The sequence below is a fragment of the Bombina bombina genome, chromosome 4 (assembly GCF_027579735.1).
Source record: "Bombina bombina isolate aBomBom1 chromosome 4, aBomBom1.pri, whole genome shotgun sequence".
Taxonomy (NCBI): Eukaryota; Metazoa; Chordata; class Amphibia; order Anura; family Bombinatoridae; genus Bombina; species Bombina bombina.
The window spans coordinates 992,253,187-992,277,873 of NC_069502.1; the positions used below are offsets into that span (position 1 = coordinate 992,253,187).

The 24,687-nt window shown below is 39.4% G+C and overlaps 1 protein-coding gene across 1 annotated transcript in view; it reads left to right on the top strand.

Moving 5' to 3' along the window:
* Positions 1-24,687, top strand: part of LOC128658145 (protocadherin Fat 4-like) — a 651,406-nt gene that overhangs the window by 504,705 nt on the left and 122,014 nt on the right. Inside the window, exon 43 of the mRNA XM_053712644.1 lies at positions 17,366-17,464. Coding sequence (XP_053568619.1) covers positions 17,366-17,464 — 99 coding nt within the window. The remainder of the gene's footprint in view (positions 1-17,365; positions 17,465-24,687) is intronic.

A 24,687-nucleotide genomic window follows, 5' to 3' on the forward strand; every position in this document is an offset into this window, starting at 1 on the left:
TGGGGACCGGTAAGCCATTTTCTTAGTCAAAAACAAACAGAATAAAGGGCTTATTATGGGCTAAAAAACTGGTAGACTTTTTTTTGGGCTAAATCGATTGCTTTATTTGTGCATATTATTCAAATTTAGGCTAACTATTGACATTTATAATCTTGGGGAACGTTTATAAAACGGCAGGCACTGTATTGGACACCTTTTTCAGTCAGGGGGCCTTTCTAGTCATAGATTGAGCCTCATTTTCGCGCCATTAATGCACAGTTGTTTTTTGAGAGCAGGGCATGCAGATGCATGTGTGAGGATCTAAGAATCTCTGAAAAAGCTTTTAGAAGGCGTCATTTGGTATCGTATTCCCCTCAGCAAAGACTGTATCTGGGACTGTATAGGGGTTAAATTGAAAAACAGCTCCGGTTCCGTTATTTTAAGGGTTAAAGCTCTGAAATTTGGTGTGCAATACTTTTAAGGCTTTAAGACACTGTGGTGAAAATTTGGTAATTTTTGAACAATTCCTTCATACTTTTTCACATATTCAGTAATAAAGTGTTTTCTGTTTGAAATTTAAAGTGACAGTAACGATTTTATTTTAAAACGTTTTTTGTGCATTGTTGACAAGTTTAAGCCTGTTTAACATGTCTGTACCTTCAGATAAGCTATGTTCTATATGTATGAAAGCCAATGTGTCTCCCCATTTAAATTTATGTGATAATTGTGCCATAGCGTCCAAACAAAGTAAGGACAGTACTGCCACAAATAATGATATTGCCCAAGATGATTCCTCAAATGAGGGGAGTAAACATGATACTACATCATCTCCTACTGTGTCTACACCAGTTTTGCCCATGCAGGAGGCCCCTAGTACATCTAGTGCGCCAATACTTATTACCATGCAACAATTAACGGCTGTAATGGATAACTCCATAGCAAATCTTTTATCCAAAATGCCTACTTATCAGAGAAAGCGCGATTGCTCTGTTTTAAACACTGAAGAGCAAGAGGACGCTGATGATAATTGTTCTGTCATACCCTCACACCAATCTGAAGGGGCCATGAGGGAGGTTTTGTCTGAGGGAGAAATTTCAGATTCAGGAAAAATTTCTCATCAAGCTGAACCTGATGTTGTGACATTTAAATTTAAATTAGAACATCTCCGCGCACTGCTTAAGGAGGTATTATCTACTCTGGATGATTGTAACAATTTGGTCATTCCAGAGAAATTATGCAAGATGGACAGGTTCCTAGAGGTTCCGGTGCCCCCCGACGCTTTTCCTATACCCAAGCGGGTGGCGGACATAGTAAATAAAGAGTGGGAAAGGCCCGGCATACCTTTTGTTCCTCCCCCTATATTTAAGAAATTATTTCCTATGGTCGACCCCAGAAAGGACTTATGGCAGACAGTCCCCAAGGTCGAGGGGGCAGTTTCTACTCTAAACAAACGCACTACTATTCCTATCGAAGATAGTTGTGCTTTCAAAGATCCTATGGATAAAAAATTGGAAGGTTTGCTTAAAAAAAAAAAAAATTTTGTACAGCAAGGCTACCTTCTACAACCAATTTCATGCATTGTTCCTGTCACTACGGCAGCGTGGTTCTGGTTCGAGGAACTAGAAAAGTCGCTCAGTAGAGAAACTCCATATGAGGAGGTTATGGACAGAGTTCACGCACTTAAATTGGCTAACTCTTTTATTTTAGATGCCGCTTTGCAATTAGCAAAATTAGCGGCGAAAAATTCAGGGTTTGCTATTGTGGCGCGCAGAGCGCTTTGGCTAAAGTCTTGGTCAGCGGATGTGTCATCCAAGACAAAATTACTTAACATTCGTTTCAAAGGTAAAACTTTATTTGGACCTGATTTGAAAGAGATTATTTCAGACATCACTGGGGGAAAGGGCCACGCCCTTCCACAGGATAGGTCTTTTAAGGCTAAAAATAAGCCTAATTTTCGTCCCTTTCGCAGAAATGGACCAGCCTCTAATTCTGCATCCTCTAAACAAGAGGGTAATGCCTCACAACCCAAACCAGCCTGGAAACCAATGCAAGGCTGGAACAAGGGTAAACAGGCCAAGAAGCCTGCCACTGCTAACAAGACAGCATGAAGGAGTAGCCCCCGATCCGGGACCGGATCTGGTGGGGGGCAGACTCTCTCTCTTTGCTCAGGCTTGGGCAAGAGATGTTCAGGATCCTTGGGCGCTAGAAATAGTTTCTCAAGGTTATCTCCTGGAATTCAAGGAACTACCCCCAAGGGGAAGGTTCCACAAGTCTCACTTATCCTCAAACCGAATAAAGAGACAGGCATTCTTACATTGTGTAGAAGACCTGTTAAAGATGGGAGTGATACACCCAGTTCCAATAAAGGAACAAGGAATGGGATTTTATTCCAATCTGTTCGTAGTTCCCAAAAAAGAGGGAACGTTCAGACCAATTTTGGATTTGAAGATCCTAAACAAATTTCTCAGGGTACCATCGTTCAAAATGGAAACTATTCGAACGATTCTACCCACCATCCAGGAAAGTCAATTTATGACTACCGTGGATGTAAAGGATGCGTACCTACATATCCCTATCCACAAGGAACATCATCAGTTCCTAAGGTTCGCTTTTCTGGACAAACATTACCAGTTTGTGGCTCTTCCATTCGGATTAGCCACTGCTCCAAGGATTTTCACAAAGGTGCTAGGGTCCCTTCTAGCGGTTCTAAGACCAAGGGGCATTGCAGTAGTACCTTACTTGGACGACATTCTAATACAAGCGTCGTCCCTGTCAAAGGCAAAGGCTCATACGGACATCGTTCTAGCCTTTCTCACATCTCACGGATGGAAGGTGAACAAAGAAAAGAGTTCTCTGTCCCCGTCAACAAGAGTTCCCTTCTTGGGAACAATAATAGATTCCTTAGAAATGAGGATTTTTCTGACAGAGGTCAGAAAATCAAAACTTCTAAGCTCTTGTCAAGTGCTTCATTCTGTTCCTCGTCCTTCCATAGCGCAGTGCATGGAAGTAATAGGATTGATGGTTGCAACAATGGACATAGTTCCTTTTGCACAAATTCATCTAAGACCATTACAACTGTGCATGCTCAAACAGTGGAATGGGGATTATACAGACTTGTCTCCAATGATTCAAGTAGATCAAAAGACCAGAGATTCACTCCGTTGGTGGCTGACCCTGCACCATCTGTCCCAGGGAATGAGCTTCCGCAGGCCAGAGTGGGTCATTGTCACGACCGACGCCAGTCTAGTGGGCTGGGGTGCGGTCTGGGAATCCCTGAAAGCTCAGGGTCTATGGTCTCGGGAAGAGTCTCTTCTCCCGATAAACATTCTGGAACTGAGAGCGATATTCAATGCTCTCAGAGCTTGGCCTCAACTAGCAAAGGCCAAATTCATAAGGTTCCAATCAGACAACATGACGACTGTTGCTTATATCAATCATCAAGGGGGAACAAAGAGTTCCCTGGCGATGAAAGAAGTGACCAAAATAATTCAATGGGCTGAGGATCACTCCTGCCACTTGTCTGCGATCCACATCCCAGGAGTGGAAGATTGGGAAGCGGATTTTCTGAGTCGTCAGACATTTCATCCCGGGGAGTGGGAACTCCATCCGGAAATCTTTGCCCAAATAACTAAATTATGGGGCATTCCAGACATGGATCTGATGGCGTCTCGTCAGAACTTCAAGGTTCCTTGCTACGGGTCCAGATCCAGGGATCCCAGGGCGACCCTAGTAGATGCACTAGTAGCACCTTGGATTATCTGCAAGTTCTCTAAAGGGACAGATCTCTGCTTTATCTGTCTTACTACACAAAAGACTGGCAGCTGTGCCAGATGTTCAAGCATTTGTTCAGGCTCTGGTTAGGATCAAGCCTGTTTACAGACCTTTGACTCCTCCCTGGAGTCTAAATCTAGTTCTTTCAGTTCTTCAAGGGGTTCCGTTTGAACCCTTACATTCCATAGATATTAAGTTACTATCTTGGAAAGTTTTGTTTTTGGTTGCAATTTCTTCTGCTAGAAGAGTTTCAGAGTTATCTGCTCTGCAGTGTTCTCCTCCTTATCTGGTGTTCCATGCAGATAAGGTGGTTTTGCGTACTAAGCCTGGTTTTCTTCCTAAAGTTGTTTCTAACAAAAATATTAACCAGGAGATAGTTGTACCTTCTTTGTGTCCGAATCCAGTTTCAAAGAAGGAACGTTTGTTACACAATTTGGACGTTGTCCGTGCTCTAAAGTTCTATTTAGAGGCTACTAAAGATTTCAGACAAACATCTTCCTTGTTTGTTGTTTATTCTGGTAAAAGGAGAGGTCAAAAAGCGACTTCTACCTCTCTTTCCTTTTGGCTTAAAAGCATTATCCGTTTGGCTTATGAGACTGCCGGACGGCAGCCTCCTGAAAGAATCACAGCTCACTCCACTAGGGCTGTGGCTTCCACATGGGCCTTCAAGAACGAGGCTTCTGTTGACCAGATATGTAAGGCAGCGACTTGGTCTTCACTGCACACTTTTGCCAAATTTTACAAATTTGATACTTTTGCTTCTTCGGAGGCTATTGTTGGGAGAAAGGTTTTGCAAGCTGTGGTGCCTTCCGTTTAGGTGACCTGATTTTCTCCCTCCCTTCATCCGTGTCCTAAAGCTTTGGTATTGGTTCCCACAAGTAAGGATGACGCCGTGGACCGGACACACCAATGTTGGAGAAAACAGAATTTATGCTTACCTGATAAATTACTTTCTCCAACGGTGTGTCCGGTCCACGGCCCGCCCTGGTTTTTTAATCAGGTCTGATGAATTATTTTCTCTAACTACAGTCACCACGGTATCATATGGTTTCTCCTATATATATTTCCTCCTGTCCGTCGGTCGAATGACTGGGGTGGGCGGAGCCTAGGAGGGATCATGTGACCAGCTTTGCTGGGACTCTTTCCCATTTCCTGTTGGGGAAGAGAATATCCCACAAGTAAGGATGACGCCGTGGACCGGACACACCGTTGGAGAAAGTAATTTATCAGGTAAGCATAAATTCTGTTTTCAGCCGCGACTTTTCCATACCGCAGATCCCCTTACGTCAATTGCGTATCCTATCTTTTCAATGGGATCTTTCTAACTCCGGTATTTAGAGTCGTGTCTGAAGTGAGCGTTAGAAATCTAACGACAAAACTCCAGCCACAGAAAAAAGTCAGTAGTTAAGAGCTTTCTGGGCTAACGCCGGTTCATAAAGCTCTTAACTACTGTGCTCTAAAGTACACTAACACCCATAAACTACCTATGTACCCCTAAACCGAGGCCCCCCCACATCGCCGCCACTCGATTAAAAAAATTTAACCCCTAATCTGCTGACCGCCACCTACGTTATACTTATGTACCCCTAATCTGCTGCCCCTAACACCGCCGACCCCTATATTATATTTATTAACCCCTAACCTGCCCCCCACAACGTTGCCGCCAGCTACCTACAATAATTAACCCCTAATCTGCCGACCGCAAAGCGCCGCTACTTACGTTATCCTTATGTACCCCTAATCTGCTGCCCCTAACACCGCCGACCCCTATATTATATTTATTAACCCCAAATCTTCCCCCCACAACGTCGCCTCCACCTGCCTACACTTATTAACCCCTAATCTGCCGAGCGGACCGCACCGCTATTATAATAAAGTTATTAACCCCTAATCCGCCTCACTAACCCTATAATAAATAGTATTAACCCCTAATCTGCCCTCCCTAACATCGCCGACACCTAACTTCAAACATTAACCCCTAATCTGCCGACTGGAGCTCACCGCTATTCTAATAAATTTATTAACCCCTAAAGCTAAGTCTAACCCTAACACTAACACCCCCTAAGTTAAATATAATTTACATCTAACGAAATTAATTAACTCTTATTAAATAAATTATTCCTATTTAAAGCTAAATACTTACCTGTAAAATAAATCCTAATATAGCTACAATATACATTATATTTATATTATAGCTATTTTAGGATTTATATTTATTTTACAGGTAACTTTGTATTTATTTTAACCAGGTACAATAGCTAAAATAGTTAAAATAATTCCAAAATTACCTGGAAAATAAATCCTAACCTAAGTTACAATTAAACCTAACACTACACTATCAATAAGCTGCCTCAGAAAGAAGCCCCTCTACCCCAGAGATCAGCAAGGAGAGGCAGATGGATCACTGTAGGCTCTGGAAGAATTAGAACAGTAGACCAGAAGCATTGCCCACAACCTCTGCCATTGCAAAACTCCTATGCTGCTCTTGCCGAATACACTTGTGATGAGGAGATTGCTGTTTCTGAGCCCTCTGAAGCTGTAACAGGTAATTTAAATCTATTGGCACCTGATTCTCCAGGTAACATAACACAGGAAAGAACTGCAGATGTGTTTTCGAGAAAAAGACTGTTAGTGGGTGACTCTATTTTGAGGAATGTGTATTTAGGTGAAAGTAAAGGAGAAACAAGGGAGGTTAGATGTCTTCCAGGAGCTACTGCTCACAGGGATAAGAATCGTATTTTGAGAATTGTTAAGGCAGCAGGAAAGGGAAGTGAGTTAGATGTGATTGTTCATTTAGGAACAAATGATCTGGCTAGTAATCATGTTGCTGCTGTTCAGAAAGAGTTTTGTGACCTAGGTAATCATTTAGAGACTGTGGCATCAACTCTATCATTTTCTGCTATTTTACCTGTGTATGACCAGGAAGCAGGAAAGATGGAGCGGATAACAACATTTAATTCTTGGTTAGATAAGTGGTGCAGGGAACGAGGATTTGGTTTTATTGGCCATTATAGCTCTGTTTGGAAAGATACTAGGTTATTTAGGAGAGATGGCTTGCATTTGGATGCTAAAGGAACAGAGTATCTGGGAGAGGAGTTCAAATACTTTATTAGAAATCATTTAAACTAATAAATGCTCGCAGCTTAGGAAATAAATTACCTGAACTCATTTCAATAATGACTAGGGACAACTTGGATTTAGTAGCTATAACAGAAACATGGTACAATGATTTGCATGACTGGGACATAGTCATACCTGGATACAGGTTATTTAAAAAGAACAGAGTAGGAAAGAAAGGTGGAGGAGTTGCTTTGTATGTAAATGAAAATATAAAGGTTACTGAAATTGTAGGAACAAATGATGAGGTGGAAAGTATTTGGGTGACTTTGGAAATTGGAGATAAAAATGTTTTTAGAATAGGGGTTGTATATAGGCCTCCATTGCAGGATGAAAAACTGGACAATCTGTTATTAGATGAAATAACCAAAATGACCATGAAGGGTAAGGTTATAGTACTGGGGGACTTTAATTTGCCAGATATAGACTGGAAGATTCCTTTTGCTAGATCGGCTAGAAGCAGGTATATTCTTGAATCTCTGCTAGGAGAATCACTTGAACAATTAGTCAAGGAACCAACTCGTAAGGAAGCTATATTAGATCTAATACTTACAAACAGTGATACAGTTTCAGATGTGTCTGTAGGTGAGAACTTAGGATCCAGTGATCATCAATCTGTTTGGTTTAGTATTCATGTTCAGGAACTGTCCACCCAGACTAAAACAAAAGTTTTAGACTTTAGGACGGCAGATTTTTCATTAATGGGAGAATACCTAAAAAACTATTTAAAGGGGAAAACTCTTATTACAGGGGTTCAAGAACAGTGGGAATTTGTGAAAGGTGCCATTTTAGATGCAACCGCACACTGTATTAGACATGTCTGTAAAAGTAAAAGAAAGCGGAAACCAATTTGGTTTTCCAAAGAAGTAGCACATGCTGTAAAGACAAAAAAGATAGCTTATAAAAATTACAGACACACACAAGCAGATGATGATATGAAAATATGGAGACTCCAACAAAAAAAGACTAAGCAGTTAATTAGGAAGGTTAAAGCTCATGCAGAAGAGAAGATAGCACAGTCAGTAAAACATGGGGACAAAACATTCTTTAGATATATCAGTGAAAGAAGAAAAAATAAGGTAGGAATAGTAAAATTGAAATCAGTTGATGGTAGAATAATAGAAGGAGATAAGCAGATTGCAGACTGTCTCAATGATTACTTCTGTTCTGTTTTCACTAAAGATTGTGAAGATACAAAGTCTACATTAAGGGATGCTGCGCAAAATAGAAACAAGCTGAACAGTAATCTTTTTACAGAGGATGAGGTTTTGTTAGCATTATCAAAAATAAATGTTACAAAGGCAGTGGGTCCTGATAATATTCATCCAAGGGTTTTAAAAGAACTTTGATCAGTGCTAACTGTCCCATTAACTGATCTGTTTAATCAGTCACTATTAACAGGAGCTGTCCCAGATGATTGGAGAATAGCAAATGTAATACCTCTGCATAAAAAGGGCAGTAGAGAAGAATCTGGCAACTACAGGCCAGTTAGTTTAACTTCAGTAGTAGGGAAATTAATGGAAAGCCTCTTAAAAGAAAGAATTATGACTTACATAAAGACAAACAATTTAGAGGACCAAAATCAGCATGGTTTTACTTCAGGGAGATCATGTCAGACTAATCTAATTGACTTCTTTGATTATGTAACAAAAGTATTAGACAAGGGAGGAGCAGTTGATGTAGCATATCTAGATTTCAGCAAAGCATTTGACACCGTCCCACACAATAAACTTATTCACAAACTATATCTCCTTGGTCTAGATTCAAAAATTGTGAACTGGGTGGAATGCTGGCTTAAGGACAGAAAACAAAGTGTCTTAGTAAATGGAGTTCATTCAGCAGAGGGGGCTGTTACTAGTGGTGTTCCTCAGGGGTCAGTTCTGGGGCCTGTTTTGTTTAACATATTTATCTGAGATATCAGCAAAGGGCTACATGGGAAAGTATGTCTCTTTGCAGATGATACAAAAATTTGCAACAGAGTGAATGTTCCAGGGGGGGTAGACAAAATGAGAAGTGATATACAACAATTGGAGGATTGGACAAACGACTGGGATCTAAAGTTTAACACAGCAAAGTGTAAAATAATGCATTTAGGGAAGAAAAATCCAAATGTTAATTACAGACTCAATGCCAGTTTACTGACTGTTACAGACGAGGAACAGGACTTGGGAATTATTATTTCAGATGATTTAAAACTTAGTAAACAATGTAGTAATTCAGCGAGTAAGGCTAGCAGAATGCTTGGATGTATTGGTAGAGGTATTTGCAGCAGAAATAGTAAGGTTCTTATGCCACTTTATAGATCATTAGTTAGGCCTCATCTTGAGTATTGTGTGCAGTTCTGGAGGCCATATCTTCAGAAGGATATTAACAAACTTGAATCTGTGCAAAGGAGGGCTACCAAAATGGTACATGGTCTAAAAAATAAAACTTACCAGGATAGGCTCAATGACCTAAATATGTATAGCTTAGAGGAGAGAAGGGAAAGAGGTGATATGATAGCAACTTTCAAGTACATTAAAGGGTTTAGTAAAACTGAGGCTGTGGGTGTTTTACATAAAATGAAAAATTCAAGAACAAGGGGTCATGAGCTCAAGCTAAAGGGTAGTAGATTCAGGAGTAATTTGAGGAAGCACTTCTTTACAGAAAGAGTGATTGATTTATGGAATAAACTTCCTCAAGAGGTAGTAGCAACAAACACTGTGGGGGACTTTAAAAATGCATGGGACAAGCATAGGGCTATCCTACGAACTAGATAAGTTTAATAAATGAATTAAATAAAATACCTACAATTACCTACAATTAAACCTAACACTATCAATACATTAATTAAATACAATATCTACAAATAAATACAATGAAATAAACTAACTAAAGTACAAAAAATAAAAAAGAACTAAGTTACAAAAAATAAAAAAATATTTACAAACATCAGAAAAATATTACAACAATTTTAAACTAATTACACCTACTCTAAGCCCCCTAATAAAATAACAAAGACCCCAAAATAAAAAAATGCCCTACCCTATTCTAAATTACTAAAGTTCAAAGCTCTTTTACCTTACCAGCCCTGAACAGGGCCCTTTGCGGGGCATGCCCCAAAGAATTCAGCTCTTTTGCCTGTAAAAAAAACACATACAATACCCCCCCCCAACATTACAACCCACCACCCACATACCCCTAATCTAACCCAAACCCCCCTTAAATAAACCTAACACTAAGCCCCTGAAGATCTTCCTACCTTATCTTCACCATACCAGGTTCACCGATCGATCCAGAAGAGCTCCTCCGATGTCCTGATCCAAGCCCAAGCGGGGGGCTGAAGAGGTCCATGATCCGGCTGAAGTCATCATCCAAGCGGGAGCTGAAGAGGTCCATGATCCGGCTGAAGTCTTCTATCAACGGCATCTTCAATCTTCTTTCTTCGGGAGCCATCATCTTCCATCTGACGCGGAACATCCTCTTCTCCCGACGCCTACTCGCCGAATGACGGTTCCTTTAAATGACGTCATCCAAGATGGCGTCCCTCGAATTCCGATTGGCTGATAGGATTCTATCAGCCAATCGGAATTAAGGTATGAATATTCTGATTGGCTGATGGAATCAGCCAATCAGAATCAAGTTCAATCCGATTGGCTGATCCAATTTTTTTTTTTTTTTAATTCATCAGCCTGGAACTCCTTTTGGACTGGATTTTCTTGTAGTTTATTTTTAAATGTTCATATTTTTTTTTTGCCCATGCTCAGATCACATATAAATAAATCACTTTAAAACTATGAATCTGGTACAGAACTCATCTATAGTCATCTTAAAGTCAATTTATGATTTTTATATAAAGTTAAGTAAATTAGAAGAAATTCTTAATTTCCGCAAGTGAAAAAGCACAGGTTTAAACACGTCAGCCAGCCATCGTCAATACTGAATCATATCATGTATGACAACTTCATATGTCTGTGCAGGTCACTGAAATGCGTATGGGTTTTCCTCCCTGGAACAGTTTTATTATAGTTTTTCTTGGGAGTATAACCAGGTGTTCCTGCTATATTTTATACATAAAACATGAACATGCATATAATGGGTTTTATAGATTTCTTTCAATGGATGATTATAGGGGTCTTCAAAAACAGGGATTTCTTTCCCGAATACAGTAAATTCTGTTTTGTTTTTCACTTAGTACAATAAAATAATATATCCATGAGAACACCCCCGCAAAAAAGCAATCTTGAGTTACATGAGGACCAATGTGATTTATAGAACAAATATCATATTTCTGAGTGGAGAAATATAATTTAGAGCATTTAAAGTAAAAGAAAAACTGTGGATAAAAAAAAGCAATTAACAGGTGTAAGCTGTTCCCCCAAAAATATGTAATCCACATCCCAAAAAAGCAGAAAGATGGTTTATTGATTGCGCATAATGTTTATTTATTGAATGTGAAATCAATAGATTGTATAATATATAACTTATGGAGAATGACTACAAAATAAAATAAAATAAAATCTATACCAATGCATCTAAGGAAAAACACTGCCTCTGACAAAATGCACATCAAAAAAGCAGAAATCCTACTTCACTAGCAGACACATAAGGTGTTCCTGGTGTCCTTGCCAAGAGCAGTATACATCAGTGCCAGGGGAAAATACTTTAGTATTGCTGACCAATCACAAACTAATATACATATATAGGATGTGAGAATGAATTGTCGTTTGTGCAAGTTCAGTTAAAGGGAGAGATTGGTGTAGGCCTTTCCTTTATGGTAGTTTAGCACTGATTCAGCTAAGTTAAAGGGCCAGTATACACCCATTATAAATGTATGTGATGGACATTACTATAAAAAAGAATATTTACAGATACTGATATTAAAATAAACAGTATAAAACCTTTTAAAAAACTTACTTAGAAGCTCCCAGTTTAGCACTGTTGATGAGGTTAAGCTGGGACACCCACTGAAAGGGACTGGGAAAGAAGAAGAGCAGACCCCCCTCCCCACCCCCGCATAGGAAAAGACCCATTACACAGGAGTCTGTAGACATTTGTCTATATAAGTATTTTATTTTTAGATTAGGGGGTGTTTTTATTTTGGGTGGGCTTTTTTATTTTCATAAGGATTAGTTTTTTTTGTTTTTTTTTTGGATAATGTGGTTTATTATTTTCTGTAATGTTAGCCTTTTTTATTTTGTGTAATTTTAGATTAATTTAATGTCATCTTATTTTTTTTTTTTAAAGTACTGTTAGGATTTTTTATTTTCATTCAACTAGATTACGAATTTGGCGTTATGATTGAAAAAGCAGCGTTATGGCCCATAAGGCTGCTTTTTCCCTAACGCTGCTATTAAAAGTCTTGTAGGTACAGGTGTACCGCACACATTTTAGCCCGTCACGCAACGTCAGTACCGCACTTTTAAAAAAGTCCTTTTTCAGTGGGACTCCCATATCGCCAGTATTACGAGTTTGCCTGGGAGGCCAAAAAGTGAACGGTACACCCTATACTGACAAGATCTGTACCGCCATCTAAAGTCAGCAGTTATGAGTTTTACGCTACAAAGCTGTAGCATAAAACTCGTAACTAAAGTGTTAAAAAGTACACTAACACCCATAAACTACCTATTAACCCCTAAACCGAGGCCCTCCCACTATAATACATTTATTAACCCCTAATCTACCCCTCTGGACATCGCCACCACAATTAAAATGTATTAACCCCTTTTCCGCCACTCCCCCACATCATCGCCACTATAATAAACCTATTAACCCCTAAACTGCCACCCTTCCTCATTGCAAACACTATTTAAATATTATTAACCCCTAATCTGCCATCCGCCCACACCGCCGCTATAATAAACCTATTAACCCCTAAACCGCAAGCCCCCCACAACGAAATATAATAAAATAAACTATTAACCCCTAAACCTAACGACCCCCTAACTTTATATTCAAATTACAATTTCCCTATCTTAAATTAAATTAAAACTTACCTGTCAAATTAAATAAATTAATTTTAAAATAACAATTCAACTAAGATTATTATTAAACTACAATTAAACTAACTTCCAATTAAATTAAACTAAACTACACATTAAAAAAATCCCAACACTAATGTAAAAATTACAAAAAAAAAACCCACTAAATTATGAAAAATAAGAAACAATTTATCAAAAATAAAAAAGAATTACACCTAATCTAATAGCCCTATCAAAATAAAAAAGCCCCCCCAAAGTTCAACATTGCCCTGAAAATGGCATTTGTATGGGCATTGCCCTTAAAAGGGCATTTAGCTCTTTTACATGCCCAGATCCTAAACTAAAAATAAAATCCACCCAAAAAAACCTTAAATAAACCTAACACTAACCCCTGATAATCCACTTCCAGTTATTGAAGTCCCGCTTGAAAGATCCATCCAGCCGGCAAGAAGTCTTCATCCAGACGGCCTCTTTGATCTTCATCCAGCTTGTTGAAGTCTTCATACAGACGGCATCTTCTATCTTCATCCATCCGGTGCGGAGCAGGTCCATCCTGAAGACATCCGGCGCGGAGAATCCTCTTCATACGGTCACCGCCGTAAACTGGAACTTCAATGCAAGTGACGTCATCCAAGATGGCGTCCCTTGCATTCCTATTGCCTGAAAGATTTCAATCAGCCAATAGGATTAGAGCTGCTCAAATCCTATTGGCTGATTGGATCAGCCAATAGGATTTGAGCAGCTATTATTCTATTGGCTGTTGCAATTAACCAATAGGATTGAGCTCTCATCCTATTGGATGATTGGTACAGCCAATAGGATGAAAGCTGCTCAAATCCTATCGGCTGATTGGATCAGCCAATAGGATTTTAGCAGCTCTGATCCTATTGGCTGACCTTGGATGACGTCACTTGCATTGAACTTCCAGTTTACGGCGGCGACCATATGAAGAGGATGCTCCATGCCGGATGTCTTCAGGATGGACCCGCTCCACGCTGGATGGATGAAGATAGAAAATGCCGTCTGTATGAAGACTTCGGCCGGCTGGATGAAGATCAAAGAGGCCGCCTGGATGAAGACTTCTTGCCGGCTGGATGGATCCTTCAAGCGGGACTTCAATAACTGTAAGTGGGTTAGTCTTAGGTTGATTTAAGGGTTTTTTGGGTGGGTTTTATTTTTAGTTTAGGGTCTGGGCATGTAAAAGAGATAAATGTCCCTTTAAGGGCAATGGGGAGCTTAGTTTTTTTTAGATAGTTATTTTATTTGGGGGGGGGTTGGTTGTGGGGGTGGTGGGTTTTACTGTTGGGGGGTTGTATTTTTTTTTTTTTACAGGTAAAAAAGCTGATTTCTTTGGGGCAATGCCCCACAAAAGGCCCTTTTAAGGGCCATTGGTAGTTTATTGTAGGCTAGGGTTTTGTTTTGTTTTTTTTGGGGGGGGTATTTTGATAGGGCTATTATATTAGGTGTAATTCTTTTTTATTTTTGATCATTTGTTTCTTATTTTTTGTAATTTAGTGTTTGTTTTTTATGTAATTTAGTTATTTTTATTTTTAGTAATTTTAGTGTTTTTTTTTTTAATTTTAGGTTTTAGTGTAAGGCAGGTTTTTATTTCACAGGTAAGTTTGTATTTATTTTAACTAGGTAGTTAGTAAATAGTTATTAACTATTTACTATCTAGTCTACCTAGTTAAAATAAATACAAACTTACCTGTGAAAAATAAAATAAAACCTAAGCTAGATACAATATAACTATTAGTTATATTGTAGCTAGCTTAGGTTTTATTTCACAGGTAAGTGAGTATTTAGTTTTAAATATGTGTTATTTAGTTAATAATTGTAACTTTAGTTTAGTTCTATTTAAATTATGTTAAAGTTAGGGGGGTTTAGGGGTTAATACAGTTTAATTTAGCTTTTGCGATGTGGGGGGGCTTGAGGTTTAGGGGTTAATAGGTTTATTTAGTTAATAATTGTAAATTTTATTTAGCTATATTTTTATTATGTTAAAGTTAGTGGGTGTGGGGGTTAGGCTTAGGGTTACGTTAGGGTTAGGTTTAGGGGTTAATGGATTTATTTAGTGGTAGTGATGTGGGAGGCCAGAGGTTTAGGGGTTAATAACTTTAGTATAGTAACAGCGACATTGGGAGCGGCAGCATAGGGGTTAATAGTTTTATGTAGGTGGTGGCGATGTTGGGGGCGGCAGATTAGGGGTTAATAACATTATGTAGGTGGCGGCGATGTTGGGGGCGGCAGATTAGGGGTTAATAACATTATGTAGGTGGCGGCGATGTTGGGGGTGGCAGATTAGGGGTTAATAACTGTATGTAGGTGGTGGCGATGTTGGGGGCAGCAGATTAGTGATGTTTAGACTCAGGGTTTATGTTAGGGTGTTAGGTTTAAACATTATTTTCTTTTTCCCCATAGACATCAATAGGGCTGCGTTACGGGGCTTTTGTTTTCGCAATTGCAGGTGTAAAAGGCTTTTTTTGCCAGCTCTCCCTATTGATGTCTATGGGGAAATTGTGCACGAGCAGCGCTTGTTTTCAGTGCGGTATATAGCTCAACGCAACCATTTCGCCTCCACATGCCTGCTTTTTCAAAACCTGTAATACCAGCGCTATAGGGAGGTGAAATAACGCCGCTTTTGTGGTGGTCGTTAACATCCCTATAGCGCTCAAAACTTGTAATCTAGCTGAATTGTAATTTAGTATTTTATTATTTTATGTAATTAAGGGGTTAATTTAGGGGCTGTTAGGTTAGGGGGCTTAGTCATTAAATGAGTTATTTGTGTCCGTTAGTTTTTTTTGTAATACTTATTGAGGGTTAATTAGGTTTAATGTGTTGTGGGGGCTTGGCAGATTAGGGGTTAATATGTTAATTAAGTTTATTGCATTGGTGGTGGATTGAGGTTTAGGGGCTAATAAATTAATTATTTAATTTGCGATGTGGGGGAATGGCGGATTACGGGTTAATAGATGTATTAGGTAGTTTGCGATGTTGGGGTTGGCGAATCTAGGGGTTAATAATTTTATTATGTCGTTGTATTTTGTTTTTTTCTTAATACTTCGTGCAGGCAGTTATTTTTTTTTCTTTTCTTAATACTTTTACGGGTGGTTAGGTGTTTTTTTTAATACTTATTGTGTGCGGTTAAGTTTTTTATTTTGGTAATACTTATTGCGGGCGGTTAGGTTTTTTTTTGTAATGCTCTGTTTGCCTTCGCTGCATCCGAGTGGATTCCGAAAATGGCAGGGTGGTGAAAGAATCAAATTTTTTGTAATGCTCTGTTTGCCTTCTCTGCATCCAGGTGAATTCTTTTGGATGTGCGCGCAGCCAACATTCTTTTGGCTGCGTGCGCAAGCCAACATTCTTTTGGCTGCGCGCGCAAGCCAACATTCTTTTGGCTTCCTTGTGCAGCCAACACAATTATAGCATAGATTGTTATATACCAGATAAGTATCTTGCAACTGGTTCCACATCTATACATTTTGAAGAAGTACATGAAAATTTTACTTAATAATTGTTTTTAGCTACACCCACAGCTTTCTTCTTGTCCAGTTAGCTGTTTTCTTATATGACAGTTTAGTAGTGCACATTAAATATTTTTCAGTTAGCTATTTCAAATTGCACATGCACAAATCAGTGTGTGCAAGTAGGAAAATGTATTCACAAGTCAATCATCATTGGAAAAACGTTACATACCAAAATATACACAAAATAGGTGTGCGGAGCCTGGTGGCCATTTTCAGCTCTTAAGGGACAGTCTAGTCCAAAACAAACTTTCATTATTCAGATAGAGCATGTAATTTTAAACAATTTTCCAATTTACTTCTATCACCAATTTGCTTTGTTCTCTTTGTATTCTTAGTTGAAAGCTAAATCAAGGAGTTTCATATGCTAATTTCTAAGCCCTTGAAGGCCGCCTCTTAGCTCAGGGCATTTTGACAGTTTTTCACCACTAGAGGGTGCTAGTTCATGTGTTATAGATAATACTGTGCTCACGCACGTGGAGTTCCTATGAGCCCCCACTGATTGGCTAAAATGCAAGTCTGTCAAAAGAACTGAAATAAGGAGCAGTTTGAAGAGGCTTAGATACAAGATAATCACAGAAGTAAAAAGTGTTTTAATATTACTGTGTTGGTTATGCAGAACTAGGGAATGCGTAATAAAGGGTTTATCTATCTTTAAAACAATAAATATTCTGGTGTAAACTGTCCCTTTAACAAACGATGAATATTTAAATGTTTCATGTACGTCTTACAAACATATAGGTCTGGGACCAGTTGCAGGATGCTTCACTAGTATGTAATAATAAGTCATCAAAATGATGTATTAGGTCTAGACTGTCCCTTTAAGCCATTATAAACAGCCTACATCCTGAATGTGATATATAACTAAGGAGAGAAATCTCATCCAAAATGAATTGTAAGATGCAGGATTAAATCCCCAACGGGCTAAATACAAACTTTCTGCCTTCAGATTAAAAAAATATATTTTAATTAATTATGATTTTCATTAAAAAAATGATCTACATTTGCTTGCAGCATCGCAGAGGTACCTGACAAACCCACAGAAGAAAAACCTGAAGATCAAGAGACACCAGAAAAGCAAAAACCTGATGATGAAGAAGTTGTTGTAGAAAGGTAATTTTATTATTTCTTTACTATTGACAACTATACAATAAAAACATAGGAGTCTGTTCCAATCCACCAGAAAACACTTTTCTAGCTTTTCATATGATCTTTGTACTTTTCTAAGTCATCAGCCTTGAATTCCTTTTGGACTGGCTTTTCTTGTAGTTTTTTTGAAATGTTCATTTTTTTCCCATGCTCAGATCACATATAAATAAATATGTTTCCTGGTTTAACCTCTTAAGGACATATGACGGAATTTTTCCGTCATAAAACAATTGAGCAAACTGAAAGCTGTGTCCTTAAAGGGTTAAAGAAAATCTAAACATAAAATTAAAATCACACTTTAAAACTATGAGTCTGGTACAGAACTAAATTTATAATCATCTTTAAGTCAATTTATGATTTTTATATAAAATTAAGTAAATTAGTAGAACTTTTTAATTTCCACAAGTAAAAAAGCCCGGCCATCGCCCAGCCATCGCCAATACTGAATCATATCATGTATGACAACTTCATATGTCTGTGCAGGTCACTGAAATTGCATATGGGTTTCCTCCCTGGAACAGTCTTATTATAGTTTTTATGGGGAGTATAACCAGGCAGGGGCGAAACTACAGGGGGTGCAGAGGTCGCAATTGCGACTGGGCCCCCAAGGGTGGGGGCCCAGCTTAAAAAAAATATATAATTTGAGTGTGACATGATGCTTCACTAGTGTCTCTAACTATAGGGGTTAATGTTTCTGTTTTACCCCTTGGTGTCTATGTGTGTGTGTGTATGTGTGTATGTATGTATGTGACTGTGTGTGTATTTATGCATGTATGTTTGTGGAACCAGCAAATTACAGACCTTGTTACTACAGCATGGGGGGAGGGGGTAAACAGTGTCACTATACAGTACCACTATATACAATATGGGGGGGGCTGGACTATGTCATAGACTACTGTGGTCACTTTATAAAGTACTGGGGTGGGTAGGGTCAGGTCAGCCATCTCACCGGCAGATTACAGACTGTGTCACTAACTCACTATATATAGTACTGGTAGGTTAAACATTGTCACTATATACAGTAATAGGGGGTCAGACCATCTCACAGAATGTGGGCACAGGGTACCTCCTTATGCAGACGTAATGTGATTCACATTTTTTTCTGTGTTAAATGTAAAAAAAAGAAAAAAGAAAAGATATGTATCAAATTCACTTTTCTGTTTTGTTTCTCACTTAGTACAATAAAATAGTATATCCATGAGAACACCCCCCGCAAAAAAGCAATCTTGAGTTACATGAGGTCCAATGGGATTTACAGAACAAATATCAGAAACATCAGGGATGGGTTAGTAAATACTTCCACTGTACTGAGTGGAGAAATATAATTTAGAGCATTTAAAGTTAAAAAAAAAATCCCTCTTCATACCCAGTTTACCTATAAGAAGTGCCAGAGTAGTAGCAAAATCTAGCCTTACAGATGTCTAAAGTCAAGGCTCCAGCTACTGCTGGCCATAAAGTAATGTCCTTAATCACTAATTACATAAGTGTAACTCAAAAAAAGAAAGAAAGTTTAGATTGGCACTGTGGATAAAAAAAACTAAAAAAAAAACTATACTTACCTGATAAATTTATTTATTTCTTGACACCGTGAGTCCACGGATCATTATCAATTACTGTTGAGAATATCACTCCTGGCCACCAGGAGGAGGCAAAGAGCCCCACAGCAAAGCTTTTAAGTATCAACTCCCTACCCACAATCCCCCAGTCATTCGACCAAAGGGAAAGGAGAGAAAGGAAGTAACACAAGGTGCAGAGGTGCCTGAGGTTTATATAACAAAAACTATCTGAAAAACAGGGCGGGCCGTGGACCCACCGTGTCAAGAAATAAATACATTTATCAGGTAAGCATAAATTTTGTTTTCTTTCTAATGACACAGTGAGTCCATGGATTATCATCAATTACTGTTGGGAATCAGTACCCAAGCTAGAGGACACAGATGATTAGGGAGGGACAAGACAGGTAACCTAAACAGAAGGCACCACTGCTTGAAGAACCTTTCTCCCAAAGCAAGCCTTGGCTGAGGCAAAAGTATCAAATTTATAGAATTTAGAAAAAGTATGCAAAAATGACCAGGTTGCAGCTTTACAAATCTGTTCCACAGAAGCTTCATTTTTGAAAGCCCAAAAAGAAGCGACAGCCCTCGTGGAGTGGGCTGTGACTTTCTTAGGAGGTTGCTGTCCAGCAGTCTCATAGGCCAAACGAATAACACTCTTCAGCCAAAAAGAAAGCGAAGTAGCCGTAGCTTTTTGACCCTCGTGTTTCCCAGAAAAACAGACAAACAAGGCAGAAGACTGATGAAAGTCCTTAGTCGGTGGTAGATAGAATTTTTGCGCACGCACAACATCTAGGTTATGCAATAAACGCTTCTTATGAGAAGAAGGGTTAGGACACAAAGAATGAACAACAATTTCCTGATTAATATTCCTGTACGAAACAACTTTAGGCAGGAAGCCCAACTTAGTACGTAAAACCACCTTATCGGAATGAAAGATAAGATAAGAGGAATCACACTGTAGAACCAAGAGTTCTGAAACTCTTCTAGCAGCAGAAATAGCAACAAGAAACAAAACTTTCCAAGATAACTTAATATCTAAGAAATGCATAGGCTCAAACGGAGCCTGTTGTAAAACCTTAAGAACAAGATTTAGACTCCAGGGAGGAGTAACGGGTTTAAACACAGGCCGGATACTGACCAGGGCCTGACAAAACGATTGCACGTCTGGCACATCTGCCAGACGCTTGTGCAACAAAATAGACAATGCCGAAATCTGACCCTTCAGGGTACTAGCTGACAAACCCTTCTCCAGACCGTCCTGGAGAAAAGACAAAATCCAAGGAATCCTGACTCTACTCCAAGAGTATCCTCTGGATTCAAACCAATACAAATATTTATGCTAAATCTTATAGTGAATCTAGTCACCGGCTTATGCGCCTGGATCAAGGTCTCAAGGACCGACTCAGAAAACCCACACTTAGATAAAATCAAGAGTTCAATCTCCAAGCAGTCAGCTTCAGAGAAACAAGATTTGGATGAAGGAAGGGACCCTGAAGTAGAAGGTCCTTCCTCAGAGGAAGTCTCCAAGGTGGAAGAGATGACATTTCCACTAGGTCTGCATACCAAATCCTGCGAGGCAACGCCGGAGCTATAAGAATTACTGACACCCTCTCCTGCTTGATCTGAGCAATGACCCTTGGAAGGAGAGCAAACGGAGGAAACAGGTATGCTAGACTGAAGTTCCAAGGAACCGCCATAGCATCTATCAGGACTGCCTGTGGATCCCTTGACCTCAAGCTGTACCTCAGGAGCTTGGCATTCTGCCAAGAACCCATGAGATCCATTACTGACTGCCCTCATTTGAAGGTCAAACTGGAAAACACCTCCGGATGGAGCTCCCACTCCTCGGGATGAAAAGTCTGTCTGCTCAGAAAATCCGCTTCCCAATGGTCCACTCCCGGGATGTGGATTGCAGAAAGACAGCAGCTGTTGGTATCTGCCCATTGTATAATTCGGGCCACCTCTGTCATGGCCAAGGAACTCTGAGTTCCCCCCTGGTGATTGATGTACGCCACCGAGGTTATGTTGTCCGACTGGAACCTGATAAACCAGCCTAAAGCTAACTGAGGCCAGGCCAGCAGAGCGTTAAGGATCGCTCTCAGCTCTAGAATGTTTATGGGGAGATAAGACTCCTTCCGAGTCCATAGGCTCTGAGCCTTAAACAAACCCCAGACTGCTCCCCACTACAGAAGGCTGGCATCCATGGTCACAATCACCCAGGAGGGTCTGTGGAAGCAAGTTCCCTGGGAAAGATGGTCCTGAGACAACCACCATGGAATAGAGTCTATTATCGCCTGATCCAGATCTATTTGTGGAGACAGATCCACATAGTCCCCATTCCATTGTCTGAGCATGCATAACTGCAGAGGTCTGAGAACCGGAACCGAGCAAACGGGATGATGTCCATGGAAGCAACCATCAGACCAATTACCTCCATGCATTGAGCCACTGACGGCCAAGGAGAAGACTGCAGGGCAAGACAAGAGTCAAGAATATTTGTTTTTCTGACCTCCGTCAGAAAAATCTTCATTGATAGGGAATCTATTATGGTCCCCAAGAACACTACCCTTGTAGCTGGAACCAAATAACTTTTCACCAGACTCACCTTCCATCCGTGGGAGCGAAGAAAAGACAACAAGATCCCCCAGAGTTTGCTTGATGAAAAGACAGCGCCTGAACTTGAATGTCATCCAGATAGGGCGCCACTGCAATGCCCCAAGACTGGATCACTGCCAATAGAGCCCCCAGAACCTTTAAGAAAATCCTGGGGGTCTGTGGCAAGGTCGAATGGAAGGGCCACAAACTGAAAGTGATTGTCCAAGAAGACGAATTTCAGAAACTTGTGATGATCCCTGTGAATGGGAACATGAAGGTATGTGTCCTTTAGGTCTATGGTCATGAACTGACCCTCTTGGACCAAGGAAAGAATGGAGCATATAGTCTCCATCTTTAAGGATGGTACTCTGAGAAACTTGTTTAGACACTTCAAGTCTAAGATTGGCCTGAAGGTTCTATCCTTTTTGGGAACTAAGAACAGATTTGAATAAAATCCCTGACTCTGTTCCTCTTGAGGAACTGGATCTATAACACCCAGAGCGGCATTGTCCCTGACACAGTGTAAGAACGCCTGGTCAACAGATAATCTGGAGAGGAGAAATCTGCCTCTGGGAGGGAAGGTTTTGAATTCTATCTTGTACCCCTGGGATACGATGTCCACCACCCAGAAATCCGGAACATCTTTTATCCAGGCTTGAGAGAAAAGAGAAAGTCTGCCCCCCACTAGATCCACTCCCAGATCAGGGGCCAACCCTTCATGCTGACTTGGAGTCAGCTGCAGGCTTCTTAGATTGCTTCCCCTTATTCCAAGACTGGCTAGGTTTCCAGGAAGGCTTGATTGATCTTGCTTACGAAAGGAATGAAAATTACTCTGACGTCCTTTCTGCTTATTCTTTTTATCTTGAGGAAGAAATGAACCCTTCCCTCCTGTAATATGTGAGATCATTTCAGCCAAACCAGGCCCAAACAAGGTCTTACCCTTGTAGGGGATCGCCAAAAGTTTGGACTTAGATGAAACATCCGCAGACCAAGACTTCAGCCATAAGAATCTGCGAACTAGAACAGCTCCTAATTTAATGACTTGTAAGGAAGCATCCATAATAAAGGAATTAGCCAACTTCAGGGCCTTAATCCTGTCCTGGATCTCCTCAAGAGGAGTATCTGTCTGAATAGAATCGGACAACGCTTAAAACCAGTAATCTGCAGCGCTGGTGACAGTAGCAATACACACCGCAGGCTGACATTGGTGACCCTGTTGGACGTACATTTTCTTTAACAATGCCTCCAGCTTCGTATCCACTGGATCCTTGAAAGAACAACTATCATCTATGGGAATAGTAGTCCTCTTAGCCAAAGTGGAAATCACCCCTTCCACTTTAGGAACCGTTTGCCACAACTCCTTCATAGAATCCACTATAGGAAACATTTTCTGGAAAATTGGAGATGGAGAAAAGGGAATACCAGGTCTCTCCAATTCCCAAGCAATAATCTCTGTAGCACGGTCTGGCACAGGGAAAACCTCCACAGTGGAGGGAACATCAAAGTACTTGTTCAGCTTACTAGATTTCTTAGGGTTGACTACGACACCAGAAAAGCAAAAACCTGATGAAGAAGTTGTTGTAGAAGGGTAATTTTATTATTTCTTTACTATTGACAATAAAAACATAGTAGTCTGTTCCAATCCACCAGAAAATACTTTTCTAGCTTTTCATATTATCTTTGTACTTTTCATCAGCCTGGAACTCCTTTTGGACTGGTTTTTCTTAAAGTTTTTTTGAAATATTAATTTTTTTGCCCATGCTCAGATCACATATAAATAAATATCTTTCCTGGTTTAAAGAAAATCTAAACATAAAATTCAAATCACACTTTAAAACTGTGAATCTGGTACAGAACTCATTTATAGTCCTCTTAAAGTCAATTTATGATTTTTATATAAAGTTAAGTAAATTAGAAGAAATTCTTAATTTCCGCAAGTGAAAAAGCCTAGGTTTAAACACGTCAGCCGGCCATCGCCAATACTGAATCATATGATGTATGACAACTTCATATGTCTGTGCAGGTCACTGAAATCGCGTATGGGTTTTCCTCCCTGGAACAGTCTTATTATAGTTTTTCTTGGGAGTATAACCAGGTGTTCCTGCTATATTGTATACATAAAACATGAACATGCATATAATGGGTTTTATAGATTTCTTCCAATGGATGACCATAGAGTCTTCAAAAACAGGGATTTCTTTCCCAAATACAGTATATTCTGTTTTGTTTTTCACTTAGTACAATAAAATAATATATACATGAGAACACCCACCCCGCAAAAAAAACACTCTTGAGTTACATGAGGTCCAATGAGATTTACAGAACAAATATCAGAAACATCAGGGATGGGTTAGTAAATACTTCCACTGTACTGCATGGAGAAATATAATTTAGAGTATTTAAAGTAAAAAAATCCCTCTTTTCTTCATACCCAGTTTACCTACAAGAAGTGCCAGTGTAGTAGCAAAATCTAGCCATACAGATGTCTAAAGTCAAGGCTCGGCTACTGCTGGCCATAACGTAATGTCCTTAATCACAAATAATGAATGTATAAAGCAATAATGTTGTACTTTCAATAATAAAACATTGTTTATGTTTATGTTACATTTTGAGTTTAATGGCCCTTTAAAAGCCTTGCAGAGGTCTCAGACTTTAGGGAATTCCCCTTTCCTAAAAGGAATAAAACCCAATAGTCTTTATTACTTATTGTTATATACCAGACAAGCATCTTGCAATGGATTCCACATCTTTAAGTTTTGAAGAAGTACATGAAAATTTTACTTAATAATCATTTTTTAGCTCCACCCACAGCTTTCTTGTTGTCCAGTTAGCTGTTTTCTTGTATGACAGTTTAGTAGTGCACATTTAATATTTTTCAGATAGCTATTTTAAATTGTACATGCACAAGTCAGTGTGCGGAAGTAAGAAAACGTATTCGCAGGTCAATCATAATTGGAAAAACTTAACATACAAACATATACACAGAATAGGTGGGTGGAGTTTGGTGGCCATTTTTGGCTCTTAACAAACAATGAA